General features: G+C 47.9%; 5 protein-coding genes across 5 annotated transcripts; 3 read left to right on the forward strand and 2 right to left on the reverse strand.

Annotated features, from left to right (window-relative positions):
* Positions 1-277: 277 nt before the first annotated feature.
* On the reverse strand, positions 278-1010 carry LOC117579351 (chorion protein S18). The gene is made up of 2 exons (XM_034265177.1): positions 925-1010; positions 278-860 (listed from the first exon to the last, which is right to left on the reverse strand). Exons 1-2 carry the CDS (start codon positions 937-939, stop codon positions 351-353), a joined length of 525 nt encoding a protein of 174 aa, XP_034121068.1. The 5' UTR covers positions 940-1010; the 3' UTR covers positions 278-350.
* Positions 1011-1707: 697 nt separating this feature from the next.
* On the reverse strand, positions 1708-6523 carry LOC117579350 (erythroid differentiation-related factor 1). The gene is made up of 6 exons (XM_034265176.1): positions 6390-6523; positions 3840-6336; positions 3545-3785; positions 3165-3476; positions 2913-3106; positions 1708-2853 (listed from the first exon to the last, which is right to left on the reverse strand). The coding sequence occupies exons 1-6, from the start codon at positions 6408-6410 to the stop codon at positions 2486-2488; spliced, it is 3633 nt and encodes a 1210-aa protein (XP_034121067.1). The 5' UTR covers positions 6411-6523; the 3' UTR covers positions 1708-2485.
* Positions 6524-6819: 296 nt separating this feature from the next.
* LOC117579685 (guided entry of tail-anchored proteins factor 1) lies at positions 6820-7638 on the forward strand. Its single transcript, XM_034265672.1, has 2 exons — positions 6820-6977; positions 7069-7638. The coding sequence occupies exons 1-2, from the start codon at positions 6906-6908 to the stop codon at positions 7525-7527; spliced, it is 531 nt and encodes a 176-aa protein (XP_034121563.1). The 5' UTR covers positions 6820-6905; the 3' UTR covers positions 7528-7638.
* A 133-nt stretch (positions 7639-7771) lies between these two features.
* On the forward strand, positions 7772-9187 carry LOC117579683 (signal recognition particle receptor subunit beta). Its single transcript, XM_034265671.1, has 3 exons — positions 7772-7943; positions 8005-8314; positions 8372-9187. Exons 1-3 carry the CDS (start codon positions 7838-7840, stop codon positions 8691-8693), a joined length of 738 nt encoding a protein of 245 aa, XP_034121562.1. The 5' UTR covers positions 7772-7837; the 3' UTR covers positions 8694-9187.
* Positions 9188-9480: 293 nt separating this feature from the next.
* LOC117580576 (inactive selenide, water dikinase-like protein) lies at positions 9481-10605 on the forward strand. Its single transcript, XM_034267180.1, has one exon. The coding sequence runs from the start codon at positions 9481-9483 to the stop codon at positions 10603-10605; it is 1125 nt and encodes a 374-aa protein (XP_034123071.1).
* Positions 10606-15576: the final 4971 nt, after the last annotated feature.

A 15576-nucleotide genomic window follows, 5' to 3' on the forward strand; every position in this document is an offset into this window, starting at 1 on the left:
TCACATAAGTCATCGTTTTAGAAAATCAACAACGTGTAGAAAATTTTTTAATAAATGTCACTTCAAAGCATTCTGCAAGATCTCTATGCATAAATCTTCAGCTTTTCTTTAGCCACTCCATTCATGCTTCATTTGCATTCACTTCTGCCAAAGCAAACCGAAAATTTTCCAGAACGTACCACAAACTGCAGCGCTTGTGCAGCTCTTAACAGCCCAAGCTAAATATGAGCCAGAAATCTGAAACCAAAAGCCACCCAAACGAATGAACTCTAGAAAGTTTAAGTCTTGATGTTTGGTTGCATTTATTCTTTAGATTCACTGTGTTTGTTCCGTTTCAATAGGACACCAATTCAATAGGATGACTTCCTGTATGCCTTCTTGGCAACGCCAGCCACTGAGCTGGAGGCAGCTGCCGCCGAAGCGCCCTGGGCCTCCTCAGCGCGTGCGTACCTCTGCTGGGGTGCACCATAGTTGCTGGGGCCGTAGGCAGGCTGCACACGACGTGGGGTCTCACGCCAGACGAGGGGACCGCCGGCACTGGGTGCGGCCAGGGCGAGCTTGGCCAGAGCAATGGCCTCACGATCTACGGGCGGTGCACCACCATAGCGGGAGCCAGAGACAGGTCCGTACTGGTTGCCAATGTCAGCATTGCCGTAGCCCGAGGCAATGGGTGCCGCCTCATATCCTCCCTGGATTTGGCCATAGCCTCGCTGTCCGCCATACGAGGGGATGATTGCCTTGACGGTCAGCGCAGGCTGCACCTGGTAGGCGTAGGCTCCAATTGGTGCACTGCCATAGCTGGGCCGGCGACCTCCATATCCGCTGGCAGAAACTGCAGCCACGGCGCAGATGAAAATGCACTGAGGGAAGGATTGAGATGAGTCTCTGGGGCTACGGAGGAGTTAAGGCTGTGCGGGGACTTACCATGAACTTCATCATTTTGGTATTTGGTTTGGTTTGGTTTGTCTGGTTGTGGGCTAACTAATGCCTGACTGCTGCGGATAGTATGTTTTTATACGAAATCCAGGCAATAATTATTCGCTTACGTGACTGGGGAATGTGATGCAATTTTGGCTCTCGCCGGAGTTTCCGAGTTCCCAAGTTTCCGAGCTCCCATTCTGCGCTTTGTGCAGCAATCTCAAGACGTCGTCGTCACCGTCAGCGACGTGTGCAGCAGGCCAGACCAGCGACAGAGTCCAAAAAGTCTTGGCTCTCAATTGGGCTTCGGTCCAGATAGCAGGCGTCGTCGTCGTCGTCGTCGTCGTCGTCTGTGGTTATGCCATCGTCTGCGGGAGACCCCAGCCCCAGTCCCATTACGCAACGTATTATGACTCGTGATCCCCTCCCAATGGCACTCAGAAGCAGCGTGAGAGCTCCACGCCCCATTTCACTGACCATTTGTGTCCACTTTTTTGTGACATTGACTCCACGGTGGCTCCGAGCTCCATGCGAGCCGTGACATCGTTTTTTGTTCGGTGACACACAAAAGCCAAAAGGCATTGGCTTCGATTTTCTGCTGCGTTGGTAGAATTTGTATACAAAAGCAAAAAAAGTTCAGATAAAATTACAATAAAATTATAAACAATAAAGCCCCTGGTAGAGGGAGGGAAAAATATGCCAAGCTAAGCTTTTTCTATAACAATAATAATTAACGAGTAAAACTTTGGGAATACTTTGCTCGAATGAATGACTGAAATAATGAATTAATTAGAAGTTGAAAAGGCTTAGGGGATCAGCATCCTATAGATGGATGAACATCGCCACAAGCCCGCTTTATTTGCTGCCATTAAACTTATGAATTATTTAAAAGTTTATAATAATACAACTGGGCAAACAGAACTACAACTACATATTTGTATTCGTATAACTTAAACATTAAAGCCATAATTCTAAGAGAATATCAGTGCAAACTTTTGATTTTCATATTTGTTAAAGAGTCTGCTAAGAGTTAAGAGTGAAATATTAAGGCATCTCCGCGATTAGAGCAGCCCCAAAGACCGAAGCCACTTGTTGCCCCTTGTGTTGAACAGCGACAGAAGCGATTGTGGGTGATCCAATCTTGATGTGTGACACGTTTTGGGCCCAAGACCCTCAGACTTTATAAGAGCCGCCGTGCCCATGGCCAGCACTGAGAACTTGGCACCCAAAACGCACACAAAATGAGAACTCAGCGACGCTGCAAGGTGAGTTAATTAAGTGATTGATATTGTAGATAATAATGTGGTGAATGCTCCAACAGATCCTACAACTGTCCATGGTGGTGGTGGTGCTGCTGCTGGTGTCGTTTCTGCAGATGAGCGGCGCTGTTGGCCGGGTTGGTGATGCGACCAGCGATGATTGCGGTTGCGGCAAGCGGGGCTAAACGCACACACACAGAGAATGCATCAATAAACAAGCGACAGCGAGCAATGCAATGCATACAATTTGATCGGTTTCTTTATGAAACCCCCTAGAAGACACGTACAGAGAGAGAGCGTTCTGGGTTCTAGCCCATGGCGAGGTGAGCGTCGCACATGGCTTGTAGCCGGCCGAGTAGCGTGTGCAAATGCTTTGCTGGCGCTACAACGTGTGCTGCTGCATGCTGTTCCCCTGTCCCATGTTTCCCAGTCAAGGTTTCCATATACATGCGCTTGTACAATGCCGACAGCTGTTTCGGATCCTTGCCGGTCAGCAGCAGCTTCGTGAGCGTCTTCAGTGCATTCTGCAAGCGGCTCTCAAAGAGCGACAAATGTGCGGCGAAGTCGTCATCAACCTGGCTGCCATCAATGACGTGGCCAAAAATGGGCTGGCACTGTAAACAAATCTCCAAAGCAGCTTGCATTTGCTTGATCTTCTGCGCCGAGTGGGTGGAAACTGGTCGAAACAAAGAAGGTGTTAGCAAGCGACACACCACACTCTTGGTTTAAACTTACGTTCTGCCAGAAATTCATGCAGGGATATGCGCTCAAGTTGCACCACCAGCAGATCACCCACCTCCTTGAGGCTGTCCAGGATTTGTGTGGACTTTTCGTAGTGATATTTGCACAGCTGCAGCGTGGCTTTGGGCAGCTGCGAGAAATCACAGCAGCCATGCGAACGCAGTTGCGAATAATGGAAAGAGGCAATCCTAAACAAAAGGAAAATGTTCTTGTTTATCTCTAAAATATCCGAGATTGATGATGTACCTTTTGTGTATCAAGCCAGCACGAAAACTGTAGAGCACTTGGCGTGCTCCAGCATGTTCCACATCGCACAGACGCAGTGCTTTCTGCAGTAGTTCGAGCACCTCTTTGGATGCCTCCACCAGGCTATTCTTGTCTGCCGCACTGTGATCTTGAAGCTGTTTGGCAAGCGTAAATGTGGCAGTGGATAGCTCCCAGTTGACAAGATCCCAGAGTTCGGCATTCGCTTTACGCGTATCCAGGCAGTCTTTGGCCTTCTCATAATAGTTGAAGGCCTCGTTATAAAACGCTTTTTGTGTGTCTAAAGTAATGGCACTGAAATGGTGGGGAGATCTATTAAATATAGATAAAAAATATAGTTATATTTTGTTGCTCATACAAACCTCTCATTGGGCATGGTTAGATGTGCACGCAGGCGCATAAATCTACCCATGTTGCAATTGAGAAATGCCAGATTAACATTATCCTGCACTGCGGTAAAGGCTTCAATGCCACGACGCAGGCAGTCATAAGAATTGACTGTGAGTTTTACGTATAGCGGTTCGGCAGTGGTATTCTCCTCAGGTTTAGCATCTCCGGCAGCATCCGGATTCTCCTTTTGCTTCATTACCTCACCGTACTCCTCTGAAATGTTTCAATTTCCATCAGATTTATCCACTGCATGCTGCAAGCACTTACCTTGAGCCCAGTACATGTACTTGAGTCCCAGCTCATTGCGTACATTTCCCAATCGTCGCAGCAACTCATTGCTCTCGGTCTTTTGGGCATGCTCCAGCGCCTGCTCGTAGCACTTGCAGCTGTGCAGCATCACCTGCTCGACGTTTTTGACGGGCGCCAGCGATGGCAACTGTTCCTCCTCCTCATCGCCCAGTTCCAGTGACAGTTCATCGCCAATCACACGCGTCGATTCATCCTGCTCTTTGTACTGCCGCACATACTCATCGATGGCCTCCCAGTGCTTGGAAATTTGAAAGAAGCAATCGCCAGCACGTCCCAGCAGGCAGCTCTGCTGTGAGACCACATTGGCCATGTACTTGTTGAGCACCTGCTGGCAGCGTGAGGCCAGCTCAATAGAGCGCAACGTGGATCCATACTGCTGAGACTCGTAGTGATGCTCCGCGAGTGTGGCACCCGTCAGGCAGGCCTTCTCCAGCAGCAGCAGCTTCAGGTGGACATTCCACGAGCCAAAGTGCTGCGTGTTGAACTTGGCGCTGAGCTGCTGCGTGTTGTCCGTGTTGGGAGTGGAGGTGGTGGCCAGTTCCTTGGACTTGCTGCCTTTGGTCTTTGCGGGCTTCTTGAGAGCTTGAGACTGAGACTGGGACTGCGCCTGTGCCTGTGGCTGTGTCTGTATCAGCTGCAGTTGCTCGTAGGGCAGTGGTATGGCATTGAATGGCTTGGCCATATTCGGATTCTGTTCTTCGTGCAGGATGCGTTGCTTCTCCTCCTGCTTGGCAATGGTCTCCGTCTCCTTGAGCTTCTCCTCCTGATTGCCATTGAAGTACTGCAGGCAGGAGATGCCCGCACTGATGTGCTCCAGCGAGATGCTGCAACGTTCCGCTGTCGAGGCCAGCAGTGGCGCCGGCTTAGACTTCTTGGCGTGCGACTTGAAGTCTCTGAGAGCATCGCAAATGTGCCTGACGGCCACATTGGCCTTGCCACCGCTCTGCTCGGCGCTTTGATAGTACTTATCGTTGCCATAATCGCTGTCCAGCGGCTCATCGTCGTAATCCTCCTCATCCTCGTCATCATCATCGTACAGCGACTGGGTGTCCGAGTCCAAATCCTCAAACTTGGGCGCCTTGGGATCGATGCCAGCTGGGACATGCAAGTCCGACAGAATGTAGTGCGAGGAGCTGACAATTTGCGGATACTGTTCCTTGGGCAGCAGCTTGATGCAGTTGTCCAGCAGAGCGCGTATGCTGCCCGCCGTCCTGGGGTTGATATGCTGCAGCGTGTTCTTCATGTTGCGTGCCACCGAGTAGAGCAGCATGCCCACGGGCACGGTAAACGGATTCACTTGCTGCTGCGGCGGCGACTCTGACTCATCGGCTGCCTGCGTCTGATTCTGATAGAGCGTGGTCAGGTCGTACAGCTTGACCACATCATCGTTGCGTCCCTTGAACAGCCAGTAGGTGTGGCCGGCCTTCGTGGCATTGGCCTTGAGAAAGGCCAAAATATTCTGGGCCACATTGCGCACCACCTGCGGCGAGAATTGCGAGTTCTCCAGATAGGGCAGATCCTCAGTCTTGATGATTTCGTACTTCTGGACAATGCCATCCAAATGGTAGCACATCACCACCTCTGGGACATTGCACATGAGATTATCCAGCCAATAGTCGATGCCCGTCAGCACATTTATGGGCTGTGCGGCGTCGCGCAGGCGGAGGCTGATGCAGGGTCGATTGGGCCCCCCAAAGATAGGCATATCGGTGCCAATCAACATGCGAATGTCCTCAAAGGTCCATACCACATTGCGGTTGAACGCATGACTGGACGTTGGATCGGGCACATTATCCTCGATCTTTGGCTCTGGCAGCACGGGTCCCGTAATGGGCAATCCCTGGCGTCGGCTGGTCAACTGTGTGGGCGTGGTGTGCACGTCGTACTCGCCTCCGTCGCCCGTTTGCTTCAGGCTGTGATACAGAAATTTGGACAGCAGATTCTTCGTTTGCAGTGCCTCTCGATTGCGCTCCTTGAGGCAGTAGTTGTGCTGCTTGTCGCCAAACGACAGGATGTGCTCCAGGATGAACGTGCGCAGCCATTTCCAGTCATCGTCCGACTTGCGTAGCAAATATTTCTGAATATCGAACTCGTCCAGCAGCAGGGTGTTGCCCACCTTGTGCACCACCATGCTAATGGGACTCTGGGCGCTGTATGGCAGCTTCAGCAGCTGCTTGATGTTCTCCGCATCGGACACCACATCCACCTCGCCCACACAATCGGGGAACATCTGGCCCAGCCGGAAGCTGGCGAAGCCCGCACTCTGGTACAGGGCCTGGTGCAGCCCATGGCTGCTGTGGGATGTTGTCAGCCAGTTCAGGGGCGGATGATTCAGATTCGTGTTGCATTCCAACCGCTTGAAATGGGCCGGCAGCTGGACGGGCGATAATTTTATAACCGCTTGACTTTTCACTGCGTCCAGCTCGTGCGGCCCAATGCTGCGGCAGGGTTCAATCTAACGGGAAATCAAACGTTAATTATTGGTTTTTTAACTGCAGAAAGGTTTACCTCCTCGTTGCTATCTTCCATGCTTGTAGTTTTGCATTTGTTCGCGTGCTAATCGGTAAATTTCTCGTGGAACATTCAAGAAAATTCGACCAAATGTGTTTTGTTTTGCCGGCACATAGACAGCAGAGTTATCGATCAAATATACCAAAATATACCTTCTCATTCAAATATACCGTAAACATACCGTAGTTTTAAATCACATTCCTTGATTTTGATGTTCTATTTCATATTACTAGTTGGCAAAGACTTTTAGCTCGAAAATCAATTTGGCTTAAACCAAATATCCATTTTCATTTGATTGTATACCTTATGATATGATATTTACAAATTTGTATTTGTTTTTGTTTTCCCAGCCCTAAGGGAAAGCCCTACAAACATATCGATGTATCGAACAGCTATTAATATAGCGAGAACAATCAGCTGACTTTCCCTGTGTCATTTACCAACACTGCTATCATTATTTTGTTATTTTCACAAATTATTTCACCAAAATAAAAGATAATCTGACATAAAGCGATGGAACTATTGCCGCTTATAGCCCTACTCAGTCTCATCAACACAATCCTGCCAGATTTCATACGCAACTACGTAAGTCCACCAAAGCAAAGTGCCAGTGCACGTTGTGCCCCAAAGCAGCCGGCGGGCTAAAGGTGTTGCTCTTCTCTTCCCATCCACACAGCTGAAGGTGTCTCGTTTCTGGAAGACCAGCCGGGCGCACACACAACAGTGGCAGTCCGAGATAGATGATGCCCGCGAGGAGCTGGAGAATGTGCGCAATGCCGAACATGCGGGGGAGTACGCCAAGGCCATCAAAATATTGCGTGCGGAGCGGAAGCTCGCCGATGCAGAGGCCAAACTGAAGTCGGCCAGGAGCATGGACGCCTTCAAGGAGATGGGCATCGATACGGTGGCCTATTACGTGTCCAAAGTACTGTTGGCGCTGATCCTGATCGTTGTCAGCATCCTGAATCGCAGCACTCCCGTGATAGTCATCGACCTGGGCATCAGCCTGGCGCCCTTCACCGGCCTCCTTAGTTTTCCCACTGGAGTGTACAATGCCGTTTCCGTGCCCATCTGGGCGTTCTCCTGTAATGTCACTTTTCGCTTGATCTACGATATGATAAAACGCGATGCGTGAGTGTAGTGGATATGCCGTGGAACCAAACTATGTGTTTAAATGCAATTGATATATAGATATAGCACTAGAAGGCGCTCGATACATTAAATTTTTATGTTATGCTTCGTAAAAGACCCGATTTTAACCCTTAAACTCTCAAATAAATGTATTTTCACATAAATTTCGAACTGCGCGCCCTTTGGCCCTAAGCGGTCAACGCTCTTCAGCACTACAACTCAGTGTTACAGTGCTGTGAAACGCCCTGCTGCTTGTTAGCTGTGTGCGTGTCATTTTGCCCCCCGAAACGGATTGTGGATTGTTTTGCGCGAAAATGGACAAAGTAAATGAAAATGTACGCGAAAAGAAGCAAATTAAGCTGGGAGAGATTGACTCGGGCCCCATCCTTATTGCCCTGCTGCTCGGCTTCATCGCTGTGGGTGAGTTGGACACGTGGTTTGCTCTAGACATAATGCTAATTCCAATGCGGTTCACTTGCAGCGATCTTTGTCATTCTGCGACGACGCTCGACCGGCCGCAGGGACTTTCTCCTAACAGGGCTGAGTGAGTCCGGCAAGACTGCTATATTTATGCAGCTGCTGCATGGCAAGTTCCCGGCGACCTTTACGTCCATCAAGGAGAATGTGGGCGACTATCAGGCGGGCGGACACTCATCTGTTCGTCTCGTGGACATACCCGGACACTACCGCGTGCGGGAAAAATGCTTCGATCTGTACAAACACAAGGCCAAGGGCATTGTTTTTGTCGTGGACTCAGTGACGGTGCAAAAGGATATACGGGATGTGACAGAGTAAGTAAAGATGTCTCCCATGAAATATTTCCCTTACTCACCTCACATTCCTTGCAGCAATCTGTACACCATTCTGACGGACAGTGCCACCCAGCCCTGCTCTGTACTGGTGCTGTGCAACAAGCAGGACCAGACGACGGCCAAGAGTTCGCAGGTCATCAAGAGTCTGCTCGAAAAGGAGCTGCATACCGTACGAGACACGCGCAGCCGCAAGCTGCAATCCGTGGGCGATGATGATGTGAACAAGCCCGTGACGCTGGGCAAGCCTGGCAGGGATTTCGAATTTGGCCATATCTCGCAGAATATTCAATTTGTGGAATCATCCGCCAAGGATAAGGAACTGAATACCCTGACCAACTGGATATCTCGCATCATGTGAACACCCCCAGCCCGAGAGAGAGATTAAGAGAGTGGGGACTGAGACCTAACCTTTGAATCCTAAAACAAACGAATGCGGAACAATACCCATAGCAAACAACAACACAACACAATGATATTTATATAAAGTTTAGCTACCCTTTTCTTATATGCTCTCTCAAATCGTATGCCATGCGAGTAATTCCCCTATTATAATGTTAGATATTCCATACTCTTTGGCCATTTTGTTTCGTTCTACTGCTGCCTCGCAAGGGCTATTCTTGGGATTTATACTGAAATATTGTATCGAAGTAAGAAGTACTTAAAATATTGAAATTATGCTGCAAATTATTGGTTATACTGGTCATGTATCCCCACAATCAACAGGGTCGCTGTAGGAATTTGATGTATGTGCACCTGTAAGGCCGCAGATCTACCTATGTTGCCTGCCTCCTGTCCACCCTGTTCAGTCAGACTGGCGCCTTTCCTTAATAATAAACTTGGCATGGAAAACAACATTGAAATTGTCGTACTTCTGAACCAAGTGCAAAAGTGCTTTTCATAAGGAAATAATTATCCAAATAGCTTTAAAATAACAAAATCTGAGGATTACTACCAAGAAAAGATATTCATATGATAATTAATATATAATAATTATAATATATATCGACTAGTTCCATTCGTGGCGCCATTTTTATAAGTTCAGTCGTCTCAAAGCAACCCTGAAACTGAAGGAAGTTGACAAACGCTTTCTGATTTGTAAAATTTGTAACTTTGGAATTTTTTGTACATTGAATTTTGCGTATAAAATGAGCAACTTTGAGCCCACGCGTCACGGTTTGAGTAGTTCCTTCCGTTTGAGCAGCTACGGCAAACTAAATGGATCTGGCTGCAAAGTACCAGAAAGCGTGGTTACGCAGTTATTTGATAGCACCGGTAGCGCCGCCCCTGTCGCAGCCAACACAGGCCGTCGGCAGGAAACGCTTTTGGAGGAGCTGCTGCGTCGAATGTACATCAATACCCGCCCTCCAGGTGCGGGAGTGCACCATCACTTGACCATCGAGTTCCGGTATCCTATCATCGACGATCCCTACGCCATGGGGATGATCATCTGCGCCGAAGCGGTTGGCGATTTCTACGCCATGGGCATCACTGAGTGTGAGGACATGATGTTGCTAATCTGCTTTTCACCTCGGATGACCGCGAGCGAGATCAATGTAGTAGTGCCGCTGATGGAGAAAGGCTTTGAAGAATGCTTCCACGGGACCACGGGCCCGGCAATGAGTTGGTCCGGGCACATGTATAGTAACTGGTTCATGGCTGGCGGTTTGGCCTCTGCCTACTGGTCGAAGCGTCATCAGCTGGAGCGCTGCAACGCTGTGGATGGCGATGTCCTTGTGCTGACCAAGCCCCTTGGCACCCAGGTGGTCATCGATGCCTTTGGTTGTATCGGTCAGCCGGAACGCTGGGAGCGCTACAAGCAGCTGGTCTCCGAGAAGGATGTCCGTGCAGCCTATCAGCAGGCCGTTAAGTCGATGTGTCACCCCAATCGCACGGCGAGTCGTCTCATGCATCTGCACCAGGCCCATGGGGCCATCGCCGTGTCCGGGAAGGGTCTTCTAGCCCATGCCAAGGCGCTGGCTCTGGTCCAAAAGCAGCCAGTGTCGTTTGTCATTCACACTCTGCCGGTGTTCGACAAGATGGCAGCCGTCTGTGGCCGCAACAGCCGCCTGCGTCGGGGTCTCTCTGCTGAGACTTCGGGTGGTCTGCTCATCTGCATGCCACGTGTGGAGGCCGTTTTCTTTTGCAAGTTCCTCGTGGCTGAGGATGACCACCCTGCCTGGATTATCGGCACTGTCCAGAGCGGCAACCGCGAAGCCACCATCAACAAGAATGTTGAAATCATCGAAATACCATCGAAAATACGTATTTAACTTTATTTGTAAGTGATTCAATAAATCGCCTTACGCGTCTTGCGTTCACACTGTTTTTGCACTGGAAGAAAGATTTCCAATGAGTAACAAAATGAGAGCATGAAAATATTACACCCATCTCACTCCCACCAATAGGCATGTGCCCACAGCCACGCACTTTCAATATCACTTTGCAATAGGAGTGGAGCAATTCGAATAGAAGCGTAGAATGTGCAAGCGGTTGGTAAGAGCAAGACCGTAAAGAGAGCATGGAAAGACCATGCACGCGCTCTCTCTCTAATTGCCGCTCTCCCAAAACAAAACGTGCGTGTTTTAAGTCAGCTCCGTGTTTGGAGCCGTGAAAATCCGGGTAAATGGTGAAAATTAAGCGTAAAATAGATCGCGTAGGTGTGCAATGAAGTGCAGCAGTGAATAAATGTGAAAAATGTGTGTTTAAGTGGAAGATAAAGTGCGTGATCAAGTCTACGGCCGGACCAGGATAGCCGGCACTCATTTGCAGATAGAAATGTGCTTAAATATGTGATAGTGCAGTGAATAAAGTGTATTAAATAGTTGATCAAAGTGTAATTATGTTATTTTATGCATTCATAGTTTTTTTTTGTGTCCAAATATCAGCGCAATGTTCTAGATTCCATTGTGTCTCAGTTTTTTTCACGCTTCAAGTGTGTGTGTGTGAGTTTGTGGTGAAATAGTGCAAAAAGTGTGCGTAGTGTTGTCCCTTTCGTACTGCAGCCGCAGGGATGAAGAATAGCGAAAAAGAAATGGAATAAGTGAACGGTTCTTCTGCAAAGTGTCAGTGCACCGATTAAAAGTGGGAAAAAATATTGGATATGTCCCTCTCTCTCGTTCCGTGTGTGGTTTATCCGTCATTATGCGAGTATCGTGGGAGCATGTTGCCTTTGATGGCCTCCCTTTATTTTAATACATCTTGCAGTGCGTGTGTAAAAAGTGGAGAAACGTGCTGATCAATGTGAGAAATGTGAAGAGGGTGGGAGTGTGCAGTACATTGTTTTTGTATTTTTTTGTATTTTTTTTTTTTTGTGTTAACGAACTAAGCCAATAAAAGAAGGTAAGAAATTTAAGACATATTGAGTGGTGGGTGAAATCTACTAAGTTATTAATCCCTCATCGATTCAAAATATTTTCTTATTCAATTCATAAATATTCAAAAAACTATTCTAGACCCCATTTTCCATGTATACATCTTTAACCAAATTAGTGACAATGCCAAAATCAAACTACCAGCTGGGCAGAATATTAGTCCGCGTGTCCGTAGTCCAGTTGGCAGACAAACAGTTTTGAGCAAAGAAGAAGTCCGATCGACTGTAAACTGACCAAATGTTTGGCGCATGCGCAAGCTTTCAAACCTTTTTCGCGATTTGAGACCTTACCTACCTTCCTTCCAGGCAGCAGCCGGAGGAGCAGCTGTCGATCCATGCGACTGACTGACCGACTGGGGCCGGGCCGATCACTCCATCGATCCGACCGGCCAAACATCAAAAAGCCGCCACTCAAAAATCAATGACTAGATAGAGTTTCTAGGCTGCGGCCAAAATTCTAAGAATTTGAAGCTTTTATGATTCGCCGATTTATTTTTTTTGGGGAAGTGACTCTTTGGTGCTTCGCTGGGCGGATGTCCCTGTCCCGCTGTCCATAGTCCACAGTCTCTGTGTGGTGGTGGTGGCAGCTGCCATCGCCAGGTTTAGGAATTGTTTTATGGTCAACGTTGGTGGCACTAACAGCGGATTGATGAGCGGATTTCGAGGAAAACCCGACATTAAAACAAACTTCGAGACGAGCATTCTGAGTGCTCAATGGGTTTTGCCTAATCCCTAAAATATTTTATTGGGTGAACTTTGGCTGAATCGAATATGAACTTGAAGTTTAAACTACCTTTTTGATAGAAATAAATGGAGCGCTGGCATAGGATTAGCTAATTAAAGGTGTTCTCTTATCATATGTGCATGCAATGCTTTCTGAACCTGAAGCCTCGGCTTTATTCTGTCAATTGGTGTACTCTAGCACTTCCTGTCATCGCCAAAAATCAGTTGCGATTCGGTGTCATGTGCATTGAAGCACGTGCTATACCCAAAAAAAAGAACAGAAATGCAAAGTGCAGCCACAGGCGGAGACAGAGACAGCAACAGAGCCAGACTTCTTTTATGGTTCGAAGTTCGAACCATATGTTGCAGACACGCTTTAGCCAAGCGGAAGGAGAGCGTACCAGCGTCCAGCAGTCCTGGTCCCTCCGACTGCTGTGGCGTACACAGTAGCTGCAAATTATTCACGACTGATTAGGCAGAAAAACGCAACAGGCGAATGACGAAAAAATACGATATCCTCGACCAGAGATCCGATTACCGAAATTCGAAAAAAAATAAAATCTCTTTTTGGGGTGCCTCCAAAATTCACTGGAAGGAAGACCAGACATTGAGATTTTTGAGGTTAGGAGGCTCCGAGGATCCGTTCGGATCGGGGTAGATGGTAAAGAATATTGAATTACGAACCGTTAGTGAAAGAAAAGATTGCAACTTTTCAGTGGGCAATAAATCTGCGATTTTTAGAAAGTATTTTCATGCGATTTATGGAGTGGAATCTGTCTGGAGATCTCCGCGGGTCTCTGGGTACTGGGAATCTGCAGGCGTGTGTGCCCCATTATCACCTTATTCTCTGATATGTATTTCTGATATTTTAATAAGTCTGCCCTGCAATTACATGCATCAGTGGGGAGTGTGTTTGGTATGGAGCAGCTGTTGCAAGGCGCCTATTAAATTTTTATGTACACAGGCGCGACGTTTTGTGGGTTTTTCACAGAGTGAGAATGAGAGAGAGAGAGAGGGAGAACGCGGGAGCGGAGGAAGATACTGAGATACAAGTATGCAATTTATTTTAACACATCGTTAAGGCATCGAAAAAAATAAATCTTGACGCGTCGGACACTGCAATTATCACCTCTGCATAATCAAAGCAGACGAACAAGGAGAGCAACGCATGCCCCTGGGGTGGACAGCTCCTCCGACAGCTGGGCCCCAGCTTTCGTTTTCGGAACCGTACATACGTCCGTACTGGCGTAGCAGCCCCCAACCCACGCGGCAGCCCCAAAACCTCTTCTCTCTCTCTCTCTCTGTCCCTCGGTCGATTATAATGGCAGCCCATTTAGCACCTTGTTGACGCGGCATCTAATTAAAGAGGAACCCAAAACCGGGTCTTGGGGTTTGACTTTGGGTTTGGGTTTGGGTATCCCTTTCCAGCTAATATCGAATGCAATTTTCATGTAATGCCAAATTGTAGCGCCTTGTTTTCAGGGCCTATCACGATGCTACGGCTGCGGATGCCTCTGTGGATGCTGCTGCTCTGTCTGATGATGATGATGATGATGGTGATAATGTTGGACACTTGATGCCTGATGCTGTCCTCTTGTCATCTCTTACTCTCTCTGTCTGTGTCTGTGTGTGCTGTCATCGCCCCAGAGATGGCTCTGGGCATCATTCTCTTTCAACAACTTGCAACACTTTCACATCACATCGCATCACACCACATCTTTGGGCCACTCCTTTAAGCCGCTGCATTTATGATTATTTTTGATTTCTGTGTGCATACATCTCTTGATTAATTATAATGCACTATGTGGCGGGCCATACCCCAAGTGGACCCCACATCAGCAACAGCAGCGGCAGCAGCACCAGCAGCTGCGAAATATCTTTGGCAAATTGGAGCTTTTGTTGTGCCATAAACGTTTTCTCATGACACGATGCCAGAGACTGGCCAGAGCTTGGCATCGGTCCATGGATAATTATGGGTTCCGAGTGCGTGCTGCGGCGTAGTAAGTAGCCAGTGGAATCAGTGGATGCCACGCAGAAGCAAATTGTTTGCATTGTCCATGGGAATCCAAGCCCGGGTTTAATGCCAGCCTCCGCGTAAGCTTCAGATACCATATTTGGACTTCAGATTCAGCTTTCATGCTCACCCTCTTCGTGTCAATTGCACATCACGCGCTGTTTCATTAAGTTTATTTTTAAAGGAAATTATATTTAAATGCAATAATTTGTTGCCGGTCTTAAAGGAATTTTCGTTGAGCCTCTTACTTTGTTCACGAAATGGGGCAACCCTCTGCCGGTTTTTAGCGGTAAATTTAGACATTTCAAGGTTGATATTATCCTAAAATGAAAAAGAAAGTTAGTGCAGCTAGGGTACCATTGTACCAATGAAAAAGAATCAGCTGTATGTCAGATGATCATGACTATTTGATTTTCAAAAGATTTTGAATTTTGAAAGTCTCAAAATTTTTACTGCTTGTGCCAATGCTCTTTTCAGTGTATAAAAGCCTATACTCATGATCATCTAGCATATTATGACAGTGCCTACACATCGTATATTACGCATCAACATCCATTCAAAGTTAGGTAGCTGTGGCAACATTCTAAGGTGTAAGCCATAAACAAGTGCTGTCGCTGTCGCTGCTGCTGCTGCTGCTGCCAGTGGCAGTGCCGTCATCTAAATGCAAATTTGCAACAAAATTCACTTAAACGCGAAGGACAGGCCACCAAAAGCGGGCTAAGAGAGGGTAGATACTGTGTGCCATGAATGGGAAGGGGGGAAAGCTCAGCGTTGCGGCACGCTACTGCTATCCGAAGTCTTTTGCCTGCTGGCAAATTAATCAAAGCGCCGAAGGGGGGATGGGGATGCACGAGACATAGCTTGCTTTGGTTCAAATATACATACTGGATGTGCGGACAAAGACGTAGCTAGGCAAAGGGGAGCTTCCCAAAGTGTAGAGTACTTTTACGGCTACGCCACTGCGCCGGCACTATCCACTATCCATGTGCTGTGTTTTTTTTTGTGACGATGTGTTTGTGCAGCGGTCACACTTTTGATTTTCTATAATTTCAGTGTTTTGAAACGAGTCTAAGCCACGTTCCCTCCACCCTTTGCCATTCCCTACGGCCTCCCCGTTCATCGCTCCCCAGCTCT

This window comes from Drosophila guanche, unplaced genomic scaffold (genome assembly GCF_900245975.1).
Source record: "Drosophila guanche unplaced genomic scaffold, DGUA_6, whole genome shotgun sequence".
Taxonomy (NCBI): domain Eukaryota; kingdom Metazoa; phylum Arthropoda; class Insecta; order Diptera; family Drosophilidae; genus Drosophila; species Drosophila guanche.

What these genes read in the sequence shown, in the direction of transcription:
- LOC117579350 (XM_034265176.1), bottom strand. Translation starts at nt 6,410, where the DNA reads ATGGAAGATAGCAACGAGGAG. An exon ending in GTACATGTACTGGGCTCAAG is followed by an intron (nt 3,786 to 3,839) that starts GTAAGTGCTTGC and finishes GAAACATTTCAG; the next exon opens with AGGAGTACGGTGAGGTAATG. An exon ending in CTAACCATGCCCAATGAGAG is followed by an intron (nt 3,477 to 3,544) that starts GTTTGTATGAGC and finishes CCACCATTTCAG; the next exon opens with TGCCATTACTTTAGACACAC.
- LOC117580576 (XM_034267180.1), top strand. Translation starts at nt 9,481, where the DNA reads ATGAGCAACTTTGAGCCCACGCGTCACGGTTTGAGTAGTTCCTTCCGT.
- LOC117579685 (XM_034265672.1), top strand. Translation starts at nt 6,906, where the DNA reads ATGGAACTATTGCCGCTTATAGCCCTACTCAGTCTCATCAACACAATC. An exon ending in CAGATTTCATACGCAACTAC is followed by an intron (nt 6,978 to 7,068) that starts GTAAGTCCACCA and finishes CCATCCACACAG; the next exon opens with CTGAAGGTGTCTCGTTTCTG.
- LOC117579683 (XM_034265671.1), top strand. Translation starts at nt 7,838, where the DNA reads ATGGACAAAGTAAATGAAAATGTACGCGAAAAGAAGCAAATTAAGCTG. An exon ending in GCTCGGCTTCATCGCTGTGG is followed by an intron (nt 7,944 to 8,004) that starts GTGAGTTGGACA and finishes GTTCACTTGCAG; the next exon opens with CGATCTTTGTCATTCTGCGA. An exon ending in GATATACGGGATGTGACAGA is followed by an intron (nt 8,315 to 8,371) that starts GTAAGTAAAGAT and finishes CATTCCTTGCAG; the next exon opens with CAATCTGTACACCATTCTGA.